The sequence below is a fragment of the Neopelma chrysocephalum genome, unplaced genomic scaffold (assembly GCF_003984885.1).
Source record: "Neopelma chrysocephalum unplaced genomic scaffold, ASM398488v2 Primary Assembly neopelma1_97033, whole genome shotgun sequence".
Classification (NCBI taxonomy): Eukaryota; Metazoa; Chordata; class Aves; order Passeriformes; family Pipridae; genus Neopelma; species Neopelma chrysocephalum.
The window spans coordinates 1,369,413-1,394,065 of NW_020925675.1; the positions used below are offsets into that span (position 1 = coordinate 1,369,413).

General features: G+C 45.3%; 1 protein-coding gene across 1 annotated transcript in view; it reads left to right on the top strand.

The window, feature by feature from the left end:
- The window catches only part of LOC113961062 (SET-binding protein-like), a 451,480-nt gene that overhangs the window by 286,915 nt on the left and 139,912 nt on the right, over window positions 1–24,653 (top strand). Inside the window, exon 4 of the mRNA XM_027671085.1 lies at window positions 1,788–5,229. Within this exon, the coding sequence (XP_027526886.1) occupies window positions 1,788–5,229 (3,442 nt within the window). The remainder of the gene's footprint in view (window positions 1–1,787; window positions 5,230–24,653) is intronic.

Consider the following 24,653-nt stretch of genomic DNA (forward strand, 5'->3'; position numbering starts at 1 on the left):
GTGACATTTCATGCAGGGTTACCCTGCCCGCCCTCCCGCAAGTCCGAGGACCCCTACGGCCCGTCCGACACCCTTCCCCTCCCCCAAACCAGAATGGCAAACCTCTGTGTGCTCCGAAGCTCCCCTCTCTTCTCCCACGAGGGCACAGTACCCGCTGGCGAGGCTCCCCCTCTCCTTTCTCCCGCCGCGGACGCCCCCAGGGGCCAGCCACGAATGCGCGGCTTCCGGAGTCCCCCAGGGCCACCCGCAGATGCGCAGCAGGCTTCCGGGGTCCCCCGGGGCCCAGGGATCTAATGTAGTGCTACTGATAAAAACTTAATTATAACAGGGTGTTTGCATAAACACGAGACACTTAGTAGATGTTTTCTATTGTTCTTTTCTTGGTTACACATTTATTTTAAGTTTCCCATCATTTATTTGGCATTCAGAATGGTGTCATTGCAGTTTGCTTAGAACAGTAATTTGCAGTACTAGTTGCACAAAATCAGTTGTACAGTTTGATCCAGAGCGTTAATAAAAAAAGTCCTAAATGTAACAGAAGGAAACAAATTACTAGAAAAGGTCAGTTAAAGAAAGTAAAAAGAAAAAAAATGTTTCTACTTTAAGAGTCTTTTCAAAAAGTTACAGCTGTAGCAAACAATTTCCTTAGCTGAAGGAGGCATAGCAAGAAAAAAAAAGGAAACTGTCTTTTGCTCTATAACAGTCTTCAGCATAATTCTGCCTTTGCTGTAACCTCTGTGGCTTGAAAAGCTGCTGTCAGAAGATTAGAAATCATATTGAAAATACCTCTCACCAACATTGCAAATAACAGATTATTAAAATGGAAAGAGAGTAAAGCAAATCTTGAACCTGCCAAGTGTGCCTCACACAATTCATGCTATCCATATGATTTTAAGCACTAAGTTTGTGGGGAAATTTAAGCAAATAAATCTTTGCAGATTCTGGCTTCATAGGGAAGTGGACCCATGGGTTTTCCTCGTTTGTTAACAACTTCAGAGATAATTTTACATTTGTCTTGTTTACAACAAAGAGCTTAATTGCTGTTGTTGAGCCTCAAGTTCTGTGAGGGATTATTTTTTAGGAAAAAAGAATTAACACCAGGAGGCTGAGTTGCACTATTCATCCATGGAAAGGGAATATTTGTACTCTCTACAACTACCTGAAAGGAGGTTGTAGCCAGGTGGGGGGTGGTCTCTTCTCCCAGGCAACTAGCAATAGGACAAGAGGACATAGTCTTAAGCTGTGCCAGGGGAGGGTAAAGTTTGGACATTCAGAAGAATTTCTTCACAGAAAGGGTTATCAGATATTGGAATGGGCTGCTTAGGGAGGTCGTGGAGTCACCATCCCTGCAGGTGTTTCAGAAAAGACTGGACATGGCACTTAGTGCCATGGTGTAGTTGACATGGTGGTGTTCGGTCATAGGTTGGACTCGATGATCTCAGAGGTCTTTTCCAACCTGGTTGATTCTGTGATTCTGTCATTCTGTGATTTTACTTGTGTTTTAAATTAAAAATTAGTAGAAAATGTTTCCTTAGCAATTTTGCATTTATAGAAATATTTCCATTTATTTTAGAGTGGGAAAACCAAACAAAACTTGTTTACAGTGCATGAATCTAAATGCAAATTTGGTTCAAATATAAGAAGACTTTATAAAGGTTTCTAACCCTTACAAGGATGTTGGTTAAGAAGAGTTGTCATTCACTGTACAAAATAAAGACCTGCAACCAGGGGTTATGAATGGACTGATAAACTATTTTTTTTTCTGTTTATTTTCTGTTACCTTACAGGTTTATGACAGACCACAAAAACATTCTGTTCTGCACTATGATCCAGGTCTCCAACAAGACTTCACCATTGACACCTTAAAATCAAAGCACCAGCAGAAAAGTAGCAACCAGCACCATCTTGACTGGTCAGTGAGCTCTGATACTGGATCCACTTCTCAAAGTTGCTTTGTCAACACAGAACCCAGTAGAGAAGCAGTTAGTGCCACCAAGGTCTCCACTCTGGAGCCAGGAGTTTCCTTCAGCAAATCCCAGGCAAAGAAGTCCTGCACCAGCAGCACATGGGGGCAGATGTCAGCCAGTAGTAAAGAGCTTGCCATTTGCAGTGCAGTCCCATGCCCCAACAGCATCAGCGTGGCCACCCAGCTGAGCAGCGCCTCTGAGTGCAATGGGCTTTTGCCTCTTGGTGACCACGAGGTAGGTGTGCAGCTGGAAGCCCCCAATCGACCCACCAGGAGTACAAAGAAGTCCAGCAAAAAGGACTTCATAAGTCAAACCATCCAAACCACAGACATTGAGTGGGTGAAGAGCGCTCAGAAAGCATTTGATAGGAAATCCCATTACAGCATGGAAGGAAAAAAGGAGCCTTACTCGATGGACAGTGTGTTGGATACATCACCCTTGAAGCAGAATTCCGCTTCTGCTAGCAGTTGTGAAAGTGATGCCAGTCACGTACAAATTACTCTCCCAATAAAGTCTCCAACAACACATACATCTGGCCACAAAAGGAAACAAAGGCACTCCACTAAATCTTTCATAGAGAAAACTATCCAGGTGAAAAGCCTTCCTTCTGGAGTTGCTATGAGCAGTGAAGTAGCAAACAGGACTAGTTCTCAGCCAGAAGGGAGTAAAAAAGATCTTCGAGCCACAAAGCCAGGAAAAGTGACTGAAAATGAGTCCCCCTTAGTAGCTATTGACAGTGGTGTGCTCACTGATAAAGCTTCCCCCAGCTGTGCCACCAGACTCAGAAAATCTGTATCTGTGACATCCACTCTCGTACCCACCGATCTTCCCACAACTGGCAAATTATCTGAGGTCCAGCACCCCAAACATGCAGTTGAGTGGCAATGGACCTGTAACAAACCTAAATCTATCCTTCGGGACACCTCCACGACAACATCTGATAAGCTGATGGTGGAGCCTCCTTCAGCCTATCCCATCACACGATCCAGCCCTCTTTATACCAATACAGACAGTCTTACTGTGATCACACCTCTCAAGAAAAAAAGAGGGCGACCAAAGAAACAGCCTTTGCTCACTGTTGAAACCATTCATGAGGGAACCTCCACCAGCCCAGTGAGTCCAATCAATCACAAATTTGCAGGAACAAAGAAAAGGAAAAGGAGAAGGAATCTAACTAAGTTGACCCAGATGGTTCCAGGAGAGGACAAGTCCATCAGTGAACTCAAGTTTCACAAAAAGGTCAGGAAGCTTGGGGTCTTGGATAAGAAGACCATCAAGACCATTAATAAAATGAAGACCCTCAAGAGGAAGAATATTCTCAGTCAGATCTTGTCATCCTGCTCCAGCAGCATAGCTCTGAAAGAAAAAGTCCAGACACTGTCTAGTGCTGGGCCAACCACCATTGATGCCAGACTAGGGAAGCAGATCAATGTCAGCAAGAGGGGGACTATCTACATTGGTAAAAAACGGGGCAGAAAGCCAAGAGCAGAGCTTCAGACTCAGCCAGAAGAACCTAAGACAGCCATCAAGCACTCAAAGCCTGTTTCCAGCCAGCCAGAAAACCCAGCAGTGCCTTCCAACCTTCAGTCACTTGCAGCTATTCATCCACTTTCGACAGAGTTATTGGGGACTAACAGCAACCTTAGCCCTGCAAGCACTGAAACAAATTTTTCAGAGTTAAAAACTATGCCAAATCTTCAACCTATCAGTGCTCTTCCTACAAAAACCCAGAAGGGAATGCACAGTGGAACTTGGAAACTCTCTCCACCCAGGCTAACAGTTAATTCACCTTCTCACCTTTGTGAAATAGGTTCTCTAAAAGAAGTCACGCTGTCACCAGTGAGTGAGTCTCACAGTGAGGAAACCATACCAAGCGACAGTGGGATAGGTACAGACAACAACAGCACTTCTGACCAAGCTGAGAAAAGCTCAGAATCCCACCAGAGATACTCCTTTGATTTCTGCACTCTGGACAATCCGGAGGCTATGCCATCTGACACCAGCACAAAGAATAGGCATGGTCACCAGCAGAAACATCTCATTGTGGATAGCTTTCTCTCTCATGAGAGTATTAAAAAGCCAAAGCACAAGAGGAAAAGGAAAAGCCTACAGAACAGAGATGACATCCAGTTTCTGACAGACCTTGAGGAACTCATCAATAAATTTCAAGTATTCAGGATTTCCCATAGAAATTATACATTTTATCATGAAAATCCATATCCCAGCATCTTCAGGATTAATTTTGATCACTACTACACTGTGCCATATGTCCAGTATGACCCATTGCTCTATCTTCGCAGGACCTCTGACATGAAGCCTAAGAAGAAGCGTGGTAGACCTGCCAAAACCAATGACACCATGACAAAGGTGCCTTTTTTACAAGGGTTCAGTTACCCTATTCCCAGTGGGAGTTACTATGCACCCTATGGAATGCCTTACACATCAATGCCTATGATGAATCTTGGTTACTATGGTCAGTATCCAACTCCTCTGTACCTGTCTCACACTCTCGGAGCAGCTTCTCCATTTATGAGGCCTACCTTGCCCCCACCCCAGTTCCATGCAAGCTCTCATATGAAGATATCCACCACTGCCAAACATAAAGCAAAACACGGAGTGTGCCTACAAACACCTGTGGGAATGGGCCTTGGAGACATGCAGTCCTCTTTGGCTCCTCCAAAAGTTGGAGGAACAAGCCTTTTAAGTGGTCGACTTCACAAAAAGAAACACAAGCATAAGCACAAGCATAAGGATGAGCAAATATTGGGGACATATGATCTGAGTGGTCTGTTTGCTAGCAAGTCCACTGGCTTCTCCAGCCACACAATCAATGACAGGCTAAGCAGCTCAGATAAAGACCTCCCCTTGCTCAATGATAAAAGAAAACATAAGGAGAAGCAGAAGTATCAGCATTGTGAAACCAGACACAAAGGCTCAAAGAGTAACTCTGAAGTGGATACACTGTCTACGTTATTACTTTCTGATGCCCAGCAGTGGACACAGAGTAAAGATAAAAGTGACTCAAGCAATGATCCCATTGACTCTTGCACAAAGAGATACTCTGGTAATACTGAGAGTAATGGAAGGTCAGAGTCCCTGGACATGTTTGGTGAAATGAATTCCTCAAGTGAGAAGAGGGACAATGATGCAAGTGGGAATAAAAGAAGCTTTGAAGGGTTTGGAACTTACAAGGAAAAGGACATTCAGCCCTTCGGGACAAATAGGAAGAACAGAAGTACTTATGATTCTTCAACCTCTTCAGGTAAGCTCTGCTTTATTCTATATTACCTTACTGCATTTAAATGTCAATGCTGAACAAAGAGGGACTTGTCATTTACACCAAATATGTTTATGAGTCAATAACTTCTCTGGTTTTTTGAATTGACTGCCAGTCTGCATCCAGACTCTGGGGAGATCAACAAGTTGGCCATGCCTTAAGCCAAAACCTTTAAAAGTCTTTGAGTTGTTGCACATTTTTTGAATATTTGTCCTGCCTTCATCTATCTCTCATAGCTTGTTGTGCTTCCTCCAAAAATCTCACTATTGCATTCTGCAACAGCATCAACTATAATACCTTATTGGCATCTAATCTCATGAGGTGGTAGTTGTTGCCCAGCCTTTGGGAGAACAGCCGCAGTACAGAGTAAAGAGTCTCTGCTCTGGACCACAAAGCATACAAAAGCCATTTGTTGATGGGAAGGACCAGATGCATGGGAAGTTGTGGAGCTGAGTCTGTGTCCCATGACTGGTGTAGTATGCTGCTGATCCAGAGGGATCCATGACAGTGATGGCTGGGCTGAATATATGGAGATCCTGGGTACAATACCAGTGTAAATCTGTCACTTCCAGTTGGCAGGTGTCATGTAAAGTAATTATCCTGAGCACTGAGTGGCTGTGGGAAGGGACTGGTGTCATGGAAGCAATAGACCTTCACCAATTGACTCTGAAGAGTTTTAGGTCTCATGACTTGGAAATATAAGCTGGGTAGATGAAGAGGGAGGAAGCTCCTTTCAGCTGCTAAGGACGTCTGTTCCTGTCCCGCAGAGGGGCAAAAAAAGGAATCTGAATCTTGTCTGAGAGACTAAATTGTACTTTGCAATAGGGAGCTGATTTTCTGATGACACAGAGGCAGGTGTTTTGCTGCAATATAAATGAATTTAGCTTGGGAGCAAGCCCAGAGCTCCTGCACCATCAGGTATTTATCACAAAGCAGATTTCACACTAGGTTCTGGAAAAGGGTGAGTGTCACTATTATGTTGAGACGGTCAAAGAGACATAGAATTTTCTTCCAAAGCAGGGACAGGATAGCAAGAAGGCTGGAAGATTTTTATTGCAACAGGTTGCAGACATTTATACTTTTCACACAACACACATGTCAACTTACTATTGGTGCCTTCATATAAACATACATCAGGTCATACACACGTCAACTTACTATTGGTGCCTTCATATAAACATACATCAAGCCATACACATGTCAACCTACTATTGGTACTTTCATGTACACATATATCAGGCCATACACATCAATCTACAATTGGTGTCTTCATGTATAAATACATCAGGATTGGCTGCAAAATAGCAAACTCATGCTGACACAGCTTTTGTCAAGCCATCATGACCCAGTTAGAGCAGAGTACAGGAAGTCCGTTTCTGTCTTCCATCTTCTTCCTTTCTGAAGGTTGCCCACATTCCTCTGCATGCTGTGTGTTCTCCTCCTTTCAGGGTTATACTGTAATCTGGTTTATGTCTATTGCTTCGTCGATAAGTGCCAGGCTGCTGACAGACTTGCTGTCGCCCCCGACAGGTGAGCTTTATTGAACCAAACAGTGGTGGATGACATTCTGATGTGCTAAAAAAGAGCTCCAAAAACCCCATAATTCGTAGTCTCCAAAATGAAAAGTGAAACAGCTGAGAACACAGAGGGAGCAGAGAATTTGTATAAACTGCCAAAGTAATGCTCTAAAGTTTCTTATTGACTTGTAACTGAGTTCAAAAGACTGCTCGTGCTTAAGCCACCAAGACATTTCCATTTCCTTCACTGAGACCAGTATCTGGACCATAGCAATGAAAAACAGTCTAAAATGAGAGCTTACCCCATTAAACATTCCCAGTCATGATACCATATTATATCAGACCAATTGTGACACCCAAAAATGAGAGACCAAAAAATATTGGAAAAGAGACTGAATTCAGTCACTGGTTATATCAGGGTTACTACATGCCTGACAAATAACAAAATTATTCTCCACCAAGTGCTGCAGTGGCTATTGCATTAAGGAAGTTGTGTCCTAGAAGGCTTTTAGTGGAAGTTTATGATTTCACAGTTTGATTACAGTTGGATTTGTAGCCTTTTTGCTTTTTGAACAAATGTTTGCTAAACCTGTACTTTCCAACTTAATATATTTCACTGAGATGTAGCAAATTGTCAAAATTCTCAACACTGTTGAATGCAAATGAGTTTCCAAAGTAGAAGCATGATCCCCACCAGGCTGATGTAGAAATATAATTAGTAAAAAAAGGCCATTTCATGTTATTTTCCTTCACTTTATTGTCCATGCTGATAAAAACATGTCAGAGTGGTAGAACTTGCAGTAGGAGCTCTGTCAGATTTGCTGTTTAAACTTTTAAAACTTTTTTAATACTTTTTAAACCACGACACTGTTTAAGATCTCAGCGCAGCTTTTTATCCTCTCTGCCTTTGATCTTCACTGGGATTCCCAACATAGGTCCACACTCGAGTCTAACCATAACTCAGTTCTCACTGAGGGGGAATTAAACTTTTCCATGATAATCTTGACCTTCTTTCTCCTAATTCACCTTGCATTTTGCTGAGGTGGCTAAATGATGATTGACTAATTAGAAAATAAAATGTAAAAGAAAAAAAACCCTATAAGATCATATAGCTCTGTCCCAGGAAACAACTTCCATAGCCCGATTGCTCTTTTCATTTGATATTTGTCATCTTCCACAATACAAAAATAATATATAACAGAGATAAGAGGAGACATCCTGAATATTCAGATGAAAGCTGAAAATAGATTTATATCAAAATTTCTGTGTTATCATTGCTGTGTAGGCATTTTGGTATGCTCAGTAATGCTGTTTGCAACTTCATTGTTGCTGGAGATGAAATATGGAGTAACCACCTACACTCAGTAGAGATATCTGTGATATGAGGGATGAGACAACCATTTAGTGTTCTTTGGTGTTCAGGCATTGCAGTTTGTTTCAGTATAGTGTGCTGGTGCAGGTGCCATTGTATTGTTGCTATTTTTATGTTTTTATTTGTGTTGTAACAGCACTTAGCCATTTTTTAAAAGTTTGGTATTCCCTGGTGCATCATAGTGGTCGTGCATGTGGTAGAAAATAGTCCTGCCATATAACCTCAAAGTCTATGTATGATTTTACAATCCAGAAAAATCAAGATGTCATGGGAAGAGTTTTCCCTCTTACTTTCTGGAGGAGCTGGTTGCAGTCTTGGCACAAGAAATCTGTACCAAGAGTTAAGTGTCCCATTGAGGGAGTGCTACCAACTACCTTGGTTGGCCACAGCAAAAGTCCATTCCCTGCACTGCACCAGGTTGGACTGTCACTAGCCATGCATTAGTGAGTTTTGTGAGCTTTGGCTTATTTTACATCTCTTAGGACCTCTTGGGGTTAAATGTGCAATGTTAATACATAAGGTTATTTCCTAGCACTGCGTCATGCGTGGGTACATATGCAAGTCACACATATGAAATACACAAATGTACGTGTATTTTTTTATTGTCCAACATCTTTATCTTAAAAGTGCCCTTGTTCTGTTAAAAGCCTTACATTGGGTGATTAGACCTTCCAAAGGGAGAGTTGGAGGAATACTGAAGGGAGGAGAAGTGACAATCAAAGGAATGAACAGCATTCATCTGATGTCAGTACAAACATATAAATAGCCATGCTCTGCTAAGGTGTGTAATTTATCCAGATGAGATTTCTTCCTTGACAGAACTCCCCTCTATGTCTCAGTTTCCTTCTGGAATGGGCCATTGCCACACAGCACTAAATAAATCTCTGGTTCATTTGCTCTCAGAAGCCAAATGCATTATGCAATTTAAAACAGGACTTGCTATAAGCAAAACCAAATAGGGTGAAATATTAGCAAAGTCACCATGAGTTTTGTTTTGGTTTGAGGGGGGTGTTGTTTGGGATTTCTTTTAAGAAACAGCATATGCAGTTCTGGACTAATATCATGAAGCTTTAATCACCCACAGTTTTAGAATCATAGAATCATAGAATGAGTTGGGTTGGAAGGGACCTTAAAGATCATCTTGTTCCAACCCCTCTGCCATGGTCAGGGACACTTTCCACTTTAGCCTGGTTCACTCTCTACAACTACTGAAAGGGGGTTTTAGCCAGGTAGGGGGCAGTCTCTTCTCCCAGGCAACTAGCAATAGGACAAGAAGACATAGTCTTAAGCTGCACCAGGGAAGGTTTAGGTTGGACATCAGGAAGAAGTTCTTTACAGAAAGAGTGATTGGGCATGGGAATGGGCTGCCCAGGGAGGTGGTGGAGTCACCGTCCCTGGAGGTGTTTAAGAAAAGACTGGATGTGGCGCTTAGTGCCATGGTCTAGTTGACAAGGTGGTGTTACATCATAGGTTGGACTAGATGATCTCAGAGGTCTTTTCCAACCTAGATGATTCTATGATTCTGTTGACCATGTTGCTCAGAGTCCCATTCAGCCTGGTCTTGAACACTTCCAGGGATGGAGAGACCATAACCTCTCTGGGTAGCCTGTTCCAGTGCCTCACCACCCTTATAGTAAAGAACTTCTTCCTAATATCAAATCTAAACCTGCCCTCCTTCAGCTTATGGCCATTCCTCTATGTCCTATCACTACATGCCCTTTTGAAAAGTCCCTCTCCAGCCTTCTTCTAAACCCCCTTTAGGTACTGGAAGGCCCTCCAAGGTCTCCCTGAAGCCTTCTCTTCTCCAGGCTGACCAGCCTCAACTCTCTCAGCCTGTCTTCATAGGAGAGGTGTTCCAGCCCTGTGATCAACTTAGTGGCCTCCTCTGGACTCGTTCCAACAGGTCAATGTTTTTCTTGTGTTGGGAACCCCGGAGCTGGATGCAGTACTCCAGGTGAGGGGTCACGAGAGCAGAGTAGAGGGGGAGAATCACCTCCCTCAACCTGCTGGCCACATGTCTTTTGATGCAGCCCAGGACACAGTTGGCCTTCTGGGCTGCAAGCACCCATTGCCAAGTCATGCTGAGCTCCTCATCCATGAACACCCCCAAGTCTTCCTCTCCAGGGTTGCTCTCAATTCATTCTGTGCCCAGCCTGTACTTGTGCTTGGAGTTGCCTCAGCCCAGGTGCAGGACCTTGCACTTGGCCTTGTGGAACTTCATGAGGTTTGCACAGGCCCACCACTCAAGCCTGTCAACGTTACTCTGGATGGCATCCCCTGCCTCCAGCATGTTGACCTCACCACACAGTTTGGTGTCATCGGTAAACTTGCTGAGAGTGCACTTAATCCAACTGTCCATGTGTATTAGGGAGGGTTCGGACCATACTGAATCTTGAAACCATGACACCATTGCAAGTTCAACAAAACTGATGTTTATTACCAAGAGGTGGCCAACAAAACGAACAAACCCAAAAAAGAGGAAGGAGGAGAGAAACAAGCCCCAGCACGACCTACCCAGTCACCCAGCTGTTGCCCATAAAGTTATCTTACCGACCTAGCATGGCTATAATTACCAATAGCAGAAGCTGCATCCTTGGAGAGTCAGTAAGTTCACGAACTGGTAGGCATCCCCGCCAAAAGGCAACGTTGTCCTTGATGTGAAGCTAGCTCCCCTCCAAGAAAGCACTATCTGCTTTTATACAATTAACTGAGTGACCTCAACCTAGGAAGGAGTGGTCATCACCGCCCAACCAGAGGCTCTCCGTCCCACCCCTTTGGTTATATAAGTGCATCTCTTCTGCGCACGCGTGGTTTTCCCTGCGCCTGCGTACTGCACTCAGGGGGGTCTTTTCCAAATGAGTCTGGGGGCGTCCTTCATCACTATAGTCTTCAATCTCTCCTTCAAGTCACCTTGGAGGACGATTAGCCAATCACAGAACACCAATTAAAACAGTTTATACAAGAAGCTCTCTCTCCAAGGACGAGGTACCCGTTTATCAGTACTTGTTTTCTCAAAACTTGGCAGGGAAAGAACAAAACTTTTATAGTTGTCTGGGCCAAACACAGACCAAAAGTATCAGCATAAATTCACCCTGATACATTCCACCGCGTGGTCTGTGGTTGGACCATGACACTGGTGAATGACTCGAACAGTGTACTGATGAAGTGTCATCTCGAAAAATGTAAAACAGCATAACAACTGAGTAACAGCAAAAGTACAGACAATAATAATTTCATGTCCATCCCCAGTGAGGAGATCCAAGTGGGTTACAGTGGTCATTTACTTGGAGTCAACAGTACTTGAGATAATCTTTTCCCGGTTGGCAGACCTAGTTTCCAAATTCGGACAGATGAACAGGTGTGTCCAATCGTATGGGCCCGGACAACGCGATGAATCTCAGGAATTTCTGCAAAATATAATGTCTGGTACAACAGCACTTCGCATTTCAGAAATTTTATAATTTGGATTCATCTTTTATAGTATGAAGTGGTTGACTGCCAGTCACACATTTATGGGCCTGTTAGGAGCCATCACAGGCAATGTATATCTGGAGTTTGATGCAACACCAGACAACATCCTGGTCTCACCAACCACTCCCACAGAAAGCTTTCACTCTCTGTACATATTCCAGGCCTCATTGGGGGCAAACCATCCTGCCCCAGTTTACCCCTGACTGCAGTCAATCCTCCTCCACCTCATGGAGTGATAGTACAGGTTATCTCTTGCCTCCATGCTGTAAAAGAATTTTATCCATCTTCACGTTAAATATACCATTGAGTGTGAAATCATTTCTGCACTTAACTAGAATGTTACCAGTTCATCACAAGAAAATTGTAAGCATGATGCGAGCCAGAGTCCATAGGGAGGTCCACAAACATAAGTCCTTCATTTGCAGTCTTGCCAACCAGCTTTTCAACACAGGATTTTTCTTCTGCAAGGCCCAGTACCTCAAATACTGTTATCACATATAACCTTGTGTAGATTCATAAGTGTCTCAGTCTGAAGAGACTGGAATGTTTGCTAAAGAGGATGAGTTATGAGACAGACCAAACTCCTCTCTCTCAGCAACTGTAAATTCAAAAATTAAGGGGCTTTAATCGAGGAAGTGTGGAAAAGAAAGAAGAAATAACAACCGTTTATTAAAAGATATATGTATATTGGCAAGAACAGTAACAGAACGTAAAAACAACTGAACAATAGTCCTGTACCCAGAAGTTCCCTTCAAACAAAAGACAAAAAAAAGTCTGAATACTTCTCTGTCTTCTAGCACAGTTCTAATCACGGTTGGCAGGGGGCGCTGTTGGATCACTGGAGGTGCAGAGGGTGGAGTTTTCTGTGTTGACCTGCAGGGGGTGCTGTTGGACCGCTGGAGGTGTAGAGCCTGCAGTTCTCTGTGTTGACCTGCAGGGGGCGCTGCTGGGCTCTGGCGGTCACCACGCGGGAAGGGGGTCTTGGGGGTGGTCTTGGGTCGCAGGAGAAGCCAAAAAAGAAAATGGGGGACCCTTCCCCCAATGGAAGAAAGGGGGAAAGGAAAACAGTCCATCCCCACGGAACTCACTGTTGTTCCCAGATGACGGTGTCTCAAGGCTCCTCTTCTCTCTCCCTCAGTGAGCACAGAGCTCTCTGATGAAAACACAGTAGGCTCCGGCTGGAGTCATGAGGCAGTGTGCAAAGCCAGCCGAGACCAGTGATCTGGCTTCACCAGGACGAGAAGCCAGGAAAGCCCGGCTTCCAGGCTTCTTCTCCAAAAATGCCCACACACAAACCCTGTCTCAGTTCCAGAGAGAGAGCACCCAGCAAAACTGACCTGTCCTGTGTGAGGGCGGCCAGCAACTCTCCCCCCCCCCCCTTCCCATGAGCCTGGGCCAGCTACTGAAATTTCAAAAAACTCCTCCCTACCTTCCCCCAACCTCCGATGGGCCATTAGTTAGGAATGCAGCTTGGCTGGCTAGACCTTTTGTAACGCTAATCGCCTTCCTTTCCTACAGTGGGGGCAGGGAGAAGAAAAATTCTCATGGATTTCTAACCTATAACAGTAAGCCAAAAAGTTTCTATCATACGCTGATTCCAAGTAATTCTTGCCACCTGCTGTAACACTACTGGGATGAAACACATACAAATATGAGCACTGCAAAACAGTGTCTGATTTAGAATTCCCAAACCGCACCGTTCTGCCTGATCTTCACAAACATTACTGGTGTGACATGAACAGCACAGAAACGGATTGTTCTATACAGCGATTACCATTAGGCCTCAGGATGTTACAAGTTCTATAGTTTTCCATTGTCTTCTTTCCTCCCTTAGTAACACATCTGCCCCATCCCAGGAGGCAAACCCAAGCACAATTGCAGACACTCTGCACACAGCATCACGTTTCCTTCACACCCAAAGCCAGGGCTTAGCTCTAGCCTTTACCTTTAACACTGCTGCCAGAACAACTTGGCAGTACACAGTTCAGGAATAGTATTCCAATTCTGGTTGTTGTTTATCAGTAATACAAAACAAAGAATACAGATTGTTGGTGCAACTCATCTAAGAAATATAGACCTTCTTATCTCTGGAATAGTAGATCCAGGGATCCGTCAGGACACGAGACCTGCAATGCAGAAAAGAATAACCAATCCATTTTGTTATTCAAGATCCATGGCCTGCACTGAATAGGCTAATGCAGGAGTAGTCATGGCTGTGTGTGAGAAAAATCTCATTTATTGAATTTAGAAAGACGGCAAAAGTTTGCAAAACAAAAGGAATAAAACGAAAAGGAAAAATTACAACAGTGTTGGGTGTCCTAGGCATGCAGGATTCCCAGGAACACACCCTTCAATTCAAAAGTCCCGCTTTTTAAACATTCTTAAGGTTCAACCCTGTTTACGTCATAGAAGAGGCGTTCCCCTCTTTCTGGTTGGCTGTGTCGTGCTGGGAGGTGGAGTGTCCAGCAGCATGGCAGCTTCCAGGACCAGCCATGTGGTATAAAGGGTTTCCTTACCAATATTCATTTACAGTTCCCTATTCCCGTTCGCATGTTTCCCTGACACCGGTTCCAGGCTGAATCCGGCATCTTACAGCTCCGCAATACGCCCTATAGGTTAGTAAAGAAAAACTCTTATGTTAGTGATTTGCTAAATTCATTTGCTTGTAATAAAACCGATTCTTTATTTCTCACACTGTGGTAGCTGTATCCTCCCAGCCCCTGGCCAGGGTTCACTGAGAACCACAAATGACAAATAAGGATCACCTGAAAGGCATTGTTCATTACACAAATCACAACATCAGGTGTGGGCAAGACACACAAGAGACAGGTACAAGATAACTGAGTCATTACACCAGTTAGTAAAAGTTAGTAGACACAATGACTCATATTTAGGATATGTTTTCTTCCATGTGATATTCGGGTTGGTCTTGTGCTGCTCAGCATTCACTGATGTCTGTCCAGAATTCTTGCTGCTCATGATAAGGTTTCATCAAACATGCTGGAAGCCAGCAGGGTCCTGTGGGAGACAAAACACAAACAAACCCCCCTTCCTAATACTAACAACTTAATATCTACTTGAGGTGTCATATTGCCCCTCCTCGTTGCAAAAGTATACTTTTATCAAGTTAAGGATTTATTCTGTTCTTGTTCTTTCCTTCTCTTGTTTTTATTTTCTTTACCCTGGTTTTAACAGTTATACTTTCAAGGAATCTGGCAGTGTTCTGGGTTCGTGAGGATTCTCAAGAATCATAAATCTTGAGATACGTCTGTTTGTGACCCCAGCTTACACGTGCCCACCATGTGAATTAAATGGCCACCGCGTGAACTGAAAATTACCACCGCGTGAACCTAAATTAACATGGCTTATCAATTTTATGCCAAACTTCCAGGAACCTAAACCCACAATGACTTTGAGGCTGGCAGCTGCTGTCTCACTGCCCCCACCAGGGCCATAAAACCCCATATCCACTAGCACCCTCAGGGGACAAAGTGTCACTGGCCCCACCCAGGTTAATTCACAACATACAGAAGAGTCACAGCAACTAATTTTTCACAACCATCGTGAAAACAAAGCTCCTTGACTGCATCCCAAGCAGTGCTTCAGCTAATTCTCTACTTGACTTCTCCGTACAAAGCTTACTCCTAAAAATCCAACCATTCTGGAAGGCACAGTTGGGTCTGGAAGAGGCCCTGCTGCTCTGCACCCTCAGAGGAGAAACCAGCTCCTGGGGGCTGCTGGATTCCATGAATTAGATGCTATTAGCCATGCCAACTTGACAAACATAATCACAAACCCCCTAAACAGGGCTTTCAACACAATCAGATCCCAAACATAGGCACAAATTAATCAATCAATTCGAAGTTCCAACCTTTTTTTCTCTCCTCGTCAAATTCAATACTATTCTTAACCTTCTTCTCTAAATTTGACTATAACGTGTGCGAAGGTATCCGATTGCCCATGTGCACCCAGCACCTGGTGCTTGCTGGCCTAAAACACAAAACACACTATATAAACAATTTTTCCCTTATTAAAGTTACCAAAATCAAAAGTTATCTCCCTGCTGCCTCAGCTGCTGAGGTTGCAGCCCCCCTCCGCCCTGGGGGAGGAGAAGGGAAAAAGCAGCTAGGAGCTGCTTTACTCCTTTTTTTTTCCTCTTGACTCCCTACAGCTACAGCTGCCAACTTCCTCGTCTTTGAAAAGGCGGGGGGAAAGCGGCCGGAAAAAGGAAAAAAAAACAATCAGAAGCTACTTTTTATCTCTCTCTTTTTTTTTTCCCCTGCCTGCTGCAGTTTGCTGCTGGGTTCCTGTTAGTCCCCCCCTGCGCGAACTCCCAGTAAACTCAGCTTTTGAACACATCCCGGTGTGGCCCCAGAGGTGGGAAAAATGCCCATCCCCCCCGGGTCCCAGGCCCAGAACACATCCCGGTGTGGCCCCAGAGGTGGGAAAAATGCCCATCCCCCCCGGGTCCCAGATTTCTTGACAAGCCACCACCCGGCATAGCCCTGCAGGAGATCTCCCCCTGACAGGTCCCGGATTTCTCGGCAAGCCACCATCCAGCGCTGCCCTGCAGGAGATCTCTTCCTGACAGGTCCCGGATTTCTCGATAAGTATCTCAGAGCCCAGTGCAGCTCCACAGGGAAAAACCTCTTCCCCTGGTGGCCCCGGGGCAGCAGCCCGGCACCAAACTTGACTCCTAAACGATCCCTGACTGAATATCAAAACTCCTGTATCTGCCTGGGACACTTCGACGACAGGGGTAACACCACGACCTCCATCCTGGAGTTTAAACACCATTTCCTTCACCCACAGCTCCCTGACATGCTCACAAACACTAACACTTGACTCAGAAAGAGTCTTGTCGGACGGACTCTTCCCAGTTTATGTGCTGGAGGTAACCTTCCATGGCATGAGATATCCCTTTGGCATATTCAAGTCAGCCCTCTTGGCAGTGCTCCCTCCCAACTTTCATGTGCACCAGCTCTCTACAGAGCCTGAAATACTACAGGACTATCAGTGTCATTCTCATACTGAATCCAAAACACAGCATTGTAATGGCTATCAGGAAGTAGCTTAATTCTATCCCAGCCAAAACCAGGTGTATCACAACGACACAATAGACAGAACACGAGAATCAACAAAAGCACGGGGAGGCAGCTACCTTCTGTAGCCTGTCCCCCCCAGCAATAAGCGACGCAGCCCTATAAGCTATATAGGTCCCACTTTTTCCAGCAACCAGCGACGCAGCCCTATAAGCTATATAGGTCTCGCTTCTCAGCACCAAGTGACGCAGCCCTATAAGCTATATAGGTCTCGCTTCTCAGCAATAAGCGATGCAGCCTTATAAGCTATATAGGTCTCGCTTCTCAGCACCAAGCGACGCAGCCCTATAAGCTATATAGGTCTCGCTTCTCTAGAAACAAATAGCAGCGCACTCCACAGGCTAACGCACCCCACCTGTGGATTCTACTCTGCCCTTGGCAACGGTGTGTTTCGTGTTCAGTATGACATCCTCGTCACCAAATATGTATTAGGGAGGGTTCGGACCATACTGAATCTTGAAACCATGACACCATTGCAAGCTCAACAAAACTGATGTTTATTACCAAGAGGTGGCCAACAAAACGAACAAACCCAGAAAAGAGGAAGGAGGAGAGAAACAAGCCCCAGCGCGACCTACCCAGTCACCCAGCTGTTGCCCATAAAGTTATCTTACCGACCTAGCATGGCTATAATTACCCATAGCAGAAGCTGCATCCTTGGAGAGTCAGTAAGTTCATGAACTGGCAGGTATCCCCGCCAAAAGGCAACGTTGTCCTTGATGTGAAGCTAGCTCCCCTCCAAGAAAGCACTATCTGCTTTTATACAATTAACTGAGTGACCTCAACCTAGGCAGGAGTGATCATCACCGCCCAGCCAGAGGCTCTCCGTCCCACCCCTTTGGTTATATAAGTGCATCTCTTCTGCGCACGGGTGGCTTTCCCTGCACCTGCGTACTGCACTCAGGGGGGTCTTTTCCAAATGAGTCTGGGGGCGTCCTTCATCACTATAGTCTTCAATCTCTCCTTCAAGTCACCTTGGAGGATGATTAGCCAATCACAGAACACCAATTAAAACAGTTTATACAAGAAGCTCTCTCTCCAAGGACGAGGTACCCGTTTATCAGTACTTGTTTTCTCAAAACTTGGCAGGGAAAGAACAAAACTTTTATAGTTGTCTGGGCCAAACACAGACCAAAAGTATCAGCATAAATTCACCCTGATACACCATGTCACTGACAAAGATGTTTAAAAGTGCTGGTCCCAATACCAACTCCTGAGTAACACCACTCATCACTGCTGTCCACTTGGACATCAAGCCATTGACCACAACTCTTCAAGTGCAACCATCCAGCCAATTCCTTATCCATAGAGTGGTCTATTTGTCAAATCCATGTCTCTTCAGTTTAGAGACAAGGATGCCGTGCAGGACAGTTTCAAATTCTTTGCACAAGTCCAGGTACATGATTTCTGTTGCCCTTTCCTTGTCCACCACTGCTGTAACTCCATCGTAGAAGGCCACTGAATTTGTCAGGCATGATTTGCCTTTAGTGAAGCCATGTTGGTTTTCACCAATCACCTCATTATTTTCCATGTGCCTTAGTTTAGTTTCCAGGAGGATCTGCTCCATGATTTTTCCAGGCACTGAGGTGAGACTGACAAGCCTGTAGTTCCCTGGGTCTTCCTTATTTCCCATTTTAAAAATGGGGGTTATGTTTCCCCTTTTCCAGTCAGTGGGAACTTCAACAGACTGCCATGACTTTCCAAATATGATGGATAGTGGCTTAGCCACTTCCTCACCCAGTTCCCTCAGGACCTGTCGCTGTATCTTGTCAGGTCCCATGGACTTGAGCACCTTCAGGTTCCTTAAATGGTCTTGAACCTGGTCTTCTACAGCAGGCATTTTTTCATTCTCCCTATCCTTGCCTTCACCTTTTGCAGCTTGGGTGGTGTGGCTGGAACAGTTGCTGGTGAAGACTGAGGCAAAAATGTCATTGAGTACCTCATCCTTCTCCATGTCCTGGGTAACCAGGTCTCCTGTATCCTTCCCGAGAGGACCCACATTTTCCCTAGTCTTTCTTTCATCACCGATGTACATATAGAAGCTTTTTTGGTTACCCCTGATGTCCTTGGCCAAATTTACTTCTGCCGGTGCTTTAACTTTCCTCACCATCTCCTTGGCTGTTCGGACAATTTCTCTGTATTCTTCCCAGGCTACCTTTCCCTGCTTCCACCCTTGGTAAGCTATCTGTGTTTGTCCAGGAGCTCCTTGTTCATCCATGCAGACCTCCTGGTGTTCTTCCCTGATTTCCTCTTAGTAGGGATGCATTGCTCTTGAGCGTGGAGGAAACAATCCTTGAGAATATCATCTACCTTTCCTGGGCCCCTCTTCCATCCAGGGCTCTGTCCCATGGCATTCTACCAAGGAGATCCTTGAAGGGACCAATTTTCTCTCCTGTTGTCCAGGGTAGCAAGCTTGCTGTGCGCCCTCCTCACTGCCACAGGGATCTCAAACTCCACCATTTCATCGTTGCTGCAGCCCAGGCCACCCTTGAGTTTCACATTCCCCACCAGCCCCTCCTTGTTGGTGCGAATAAGGTCCAGTGTAGTACCCCTCCTCATTGGCTCCTCTATCACTTGGAGAAGAAAGTTGTCATCAGTGCATTCCAGGAACCTCCTGGATTGCCTATGCCCTGCTGTGTTGTCCCTCTAACAGATGTCAAGGTGGTTGAAGTCCCCCATGAGGACCAGAGCTTGTGAATGTGAGGCTGCTCCTATCTGTCTGTAGAGAGCCTCATCTGCTCAGTCTTCCTGGACAGGCGGCCTGTAGCAAACCCCCACTATAAAATCACCTGTCCCTGCCCTCCCTTTAATCCTGACTCATAAGCTCTCAGTTGGCTCCTCCTCCATCCCCAGGCAGAGCTCCATGCACTCCAGCTGGTCATTAACACAGAGGGCAGCACTGCCTCCTCATCTCTCCTGCCTGTCCTTCCCTAAAGAGCCTGTATTCTTCCATTTCAACACTCCAGTCATAGGAGTCATCCCACCATATTTCCGTGATGCCAATAAGGTCGTAGCCTTGCAGGCATGCACACATCCCCATGCTACGTGTGTTAGCATAGAGGCATTTAAGCTGGGCCTCCAATGAAGCTGACTTTCTGTCTGGAGTGGCTGAAATTCCTTGGTGCTGTCTGTCAGGTGCCCTCCTGCTGACCTGTGTACCCTCTCCAGGCTCTGGGCATCTCTTGCTGGCTCTGGCCACTGGTATGAGAGGGATGGCATATCATCCCACACCTTATCACTGTTAAACCCGATGATATTCCCCTCCCCCGCCATATCTAGTTTAAAGCCCTATCAATAAGCCCTGCTAGCCCTTGACCAAAGACCCTCTTCTCCCTTTGAGAAGGGTGAATCCCATCCGAATTCAGCAAGCCTGGTTCCATGTAGCCCATCCCATTATCAAATAAACCAAAATTTTGGCTGTGACATCAGTCATGGAGCCATGTATTAATAGACTGGGTCCATCTGTTTCTTTCAATGTCACTGCCTGCCCCTGGAAGAATAGAGGAAAAAATAACCTGCTCCCCTGATTCCCTCACCAACCATCCCAAGGCCTTGAAGTTTCTTTTGATCACCTTTTGACTATGTGTTGCGACTTCATTGCCACCCACATGGAGGACTGGCAGCGGGTAGTAATCTGAAGGCCAAACCAGGCTAGGAAGTTTCCTGGCAATGTCCTTAACCTGGGCCTCAGAGAAGCATCAGAATTCCCTGAGGGGAGGGTCCTTCCAGCATATTGGACCCTCTGTTCCCCTTAGAAGGGAATCACCTACTACTACAATTCATCTTTGCTTCCTCATGGAACTGGTCTTGATACAAAGTGTAGGCCTTTCTGGCCTTGGCAAAACCTCTGGTGGAGAGGGACCTGCATCCTCATCATCCATTGATTTTCCTTCCACATCCAGAGCCCCATACATATTGTACAGACTCACATGGGGTGTCCTTTTCACTGATTTTAGGAGCAACTCAGTGGTCCTTCCTCTGCTTCCAAGCAGCTGGGCTGAATGTCTCCAGATGGCACAGAATGCCATTTCAGCTCTGTGTCTTTGGCCTTCCTTGCCTCCAGTGTAGGAGCATTGTTTTCTGTTCCAGCTATGATTAGTTGGCATAAAGAGCACTTAAGTAAGTTGACACAGCCTTTGAGTTGCCTGGTTTGCTTAAAAAAGAAAACAAAAAAATCCTTTTCTGCCTGAAGTCTAGTCTGCACCAGTAAAACCTTAGGCCAGAACTGGGACAAGGTCAGTTGCAGAATTTTTGTCATTAATATATTTATTTATTTTCTATTAGAAACAAATGAACACATCTGGGAGAGCAACAAGTTAAAAAAATAGTTAAATCTAGATTCTTGCAGATTTCCCATTTTGTTTTTTAACAAAATCTCAAAATTACTCTGAACAAGTTTCCCACCTCAGCTGAGAATGGAGCTGTGTACGCCCCACATGTGGCCTCCAGAAGTGCACCCAGGGACAATAGCACATCTCCTTTGGCACGGTGGGGACAAGTTTACTGCTAGCAGGACAGTCAATATGTGTGTCTGAGCACAACTGCCCAAAAGAGCTTCTGGCTCAACCAAGCACATTGGTAAACTTTAGGCATTTGTTAAAGGGATGCCTGTCTGAGATGCTAGGCAGATATTGGCTGTTGTAGGTACACTGTTTAATTTCATTGATCTAGTGAGACAACATTTCAGTAAATAAGAAGAGCAATGAAATATATTGCACTGAAATTAATCACAGAATCACAGAATATGCTGAGTTGGAAGGGACCCACAAGGATCATTGAGTCCAACCCTTAGCCCTGCACTGCATCATCCCCAAGAGTCACACCACGTGCCTGAGAGTATCATCCAAATGCTTCTTGAACTCTGTCAGGCTTGGTGCTGTGACCACTTCCCTGGAGAGTTCCAGTGCCCAACCACCCTCTGGGTGAAGAACCTTTTTCTAATATCCAACCTACACCTCCCCTGACACAACTTCAGGCCATTCCCTCGGGTCCTATCACTGGTCAACAGAGAGAAGAGATCAGTGCCTGTGCCTCTTCGCCTCACGAGGAAGTTGTAGACTGTGATAAGGTCTCCCCTCAGCTTCCTCTTCTCCAGGCTGAACAGACCAAGTGACTTCAGCCACTCCTCATATGGCTTCCCCTCAAGGCCCTTCACCACCTTTGTTGACCTTCTTTGGATGCTCTCTAATAGCTTAATGTCTTTCTTATATTGCGGTCCCCAAAACAGCACACAGTATTCAAGGTGAGGTCGCCCCAGTGAATAGTGGAGCAGGACAATCACCTCCCTCGACCGGCTGGCGATGCTTTGCCTGATGCATCCCAGGACATGGTTGGCCCTCCTGGCTGCCAGGGCACTGCTGACTCATATTCAACTCGCCATCAACCAGGACCCCCAGGTCCCTTTCTGCAGCGCTGCTTTCCAGCATCTCATTCTCCAGTCTGTACGTACATCCAGGGTTGTCCCATCCCAGTTGCAGAATCTGGCACCTGCCCTTGTTGAACTTCATCTTGTTGGTGATTGTCCAGTTCTCTAATTTGTCGAGGTCTCTCTGCATGGCCTCCCTACCTCTGATGGTTGTTGCCTGATCTCCTCTTAAAGCAATTCACTGCAATCTGAAGCAATGCATGCATTTTTCAAACCCAGCATTCTTTGGCTCCTATACTGCATCATGACATGATGCCTAAAGTAGGTGGTAAGGAAGATCTTATTTATGTTATAGTGTGCCTTGGCACACAGTAATGTAGCTAGATGTCTGGGAACTCTGGATGGAGTTATGGCATTTGGGTGTGCAATTCTAAGTAACAATAAGCAATGCTTAACATTTCCTTCCACACTAGAAACATACTCATTGAAAGTTTAGCCAAGTCAGCTGTGCAAGTTCTTGCATAAAGAGACAAACTGCTAAAACGCTAATAGGAGCCACTCTTATGTTTAAGAGTGGGTAGAGCATGCATTGACCCAAATTCTCCTTCTCTACTGGTAATCTGGAGATAGTCTTGCTGAGATCAAAGAAACCCCTAGCAGATAAAAATGGTAATAAATCAGGCTCAAACCCAGGTTCAGGACTCCTGGGTATTTTTTCTTTTTTTTTCTGAGATGCTGCACAGTTTGAAGAAGTCAATGAATGTGATTTAGGCTATCCATGACTCGACTTAAGTCCCCATGAGAACAAACTGGATGTGTCTAAGCCCCAGGGAATGGCTCAGTCTGTTTCATCTGAAGAACCTACATCCCAGAAAAACTGAGTGTATATCTAAATCTGGACAGCATGTTTTGGACAGCTACCCCATCCCTGGAAGTATTCAAGGCCAGGTTGGGTGGGGCTATGTTCAACCTGGTCTAGTGGAAGGTGTCCCTGCCCATGGCAGGGGGGTTGGAACTAGATGATCTTTAAGGTCCCTTCTGACCCAAAACATTCTGTGATTCTATGATTAAACACATAAGCATATGATTTTGCTTGTGTTCAGTGATTGAAAGCCCTTGGCAGTCCATCATGGCTCACAAGTGCGTGAGAAGCTGCTAATATCTCCTGAGGTGTTGAAAAGGGCCCACTTCATTAGGTCATGGCCTAACCAAATTCATCAGTTTTAGGTGACATTGAGCTAGCATGGAACATCGCAGCAAGCAAAATTTGAGGCATGTTTATACTGGTTTTGTGGGCCAAACCAGAGAGTCTATGACTCTGAACTGCTTGTTGCAGGATGGCTTGTGTTCACACAGCCAAGAGCTATGAGTGTCTAGAACGGGCAGAGTCATTCATGTTGCACAGTGCTTGATCCTGATCTTCACTGGGCAACATATCCCTGTAGCCCTGGCGTATATTTTTGTGGGTTTTTTTCCCTAATACAGATGCCAAAATGGCATCCACTGTGCCATCCACTTCCTGTGTGCTCAAGGGAGTGACAGGAGGGATACTGGAATTTGGGGAACTCAGACTAGTATTGAATCATAGAATCATAAAATCATAGAATCAGCCAGATTGGAAGGGACCTCCAAGATCACCAAGTCCAACCCTTGATCCACTACCACCACGGTTACTAGACCATGGCACTAAGTGCCACATCCAGTCTCATCTTAAAAACCTCCAGGAACGGAGAATCCACTACTTCCCTGGGCAGCCCATTCCAATGCCTGATTACCCTCTCTGTAAAGAATTACTTCCTAATATCCAACCTAAACCTCCCCTGGCACAGCTTAAGACTATGCCCTCTTGTCCTACTGATAGTTGCCTGGGAGAAGAGACCAATCCCACCTAGCTACAACCTCCTTTCAGGTAGTTGTAGAGAGTGATGAGGTCTCCCCTGAGCCTCCTCTTCTCCAGGTGTAACGGGGAAGGATGCTGAAACTGAAACCATACACTGTTGAAAGCACAACACAAATAATATTTATTACCAAGAGGTGGCCAACAAAACGAAAAATGCGAGAGAGAGGAAGGAGGAGAAAAATAAGCCCTCAGTATGGCTCCCCCAGTCACCCAGGTGTTGCTTATGAAGTTATCTTACCAACCCAGAATGCCTAGAATTACCCACAGCAGAAGCTGCATTCTCGGAGTGTTGGCAGGCTCACAAGATGGCGAGCATCCCTGCAAAAGGCTACGTTATCTTTTGATGTGAAGCTTGCATTCCACCCCAGCATGAGCCATCTGCTTTTTATACAATTAATTGGTGACCTCTACCTGGGCAGGTGTAGCCATCACCGCCCAGCTAGAGGCCCTCAGTCCCTTCCCCCGTTATGCCACTGGCATCTCTTCTGCGCATGCGTGGGTACTTTGGAATTTCCCCACGCTTCCGTGCTATACCTCAGGGGGTCTTTTCTAAATGTGTCTGGGGGAGTACTTCATCACCCTCCTCTTCACTTTCTTCTTCAAATGCCCTTGGAAGGCCATCAGCCAATAGTAAGTGTGCTGGTTTAAAAGTTAACCAGCAAGGCAAAATGAACTCAATTCA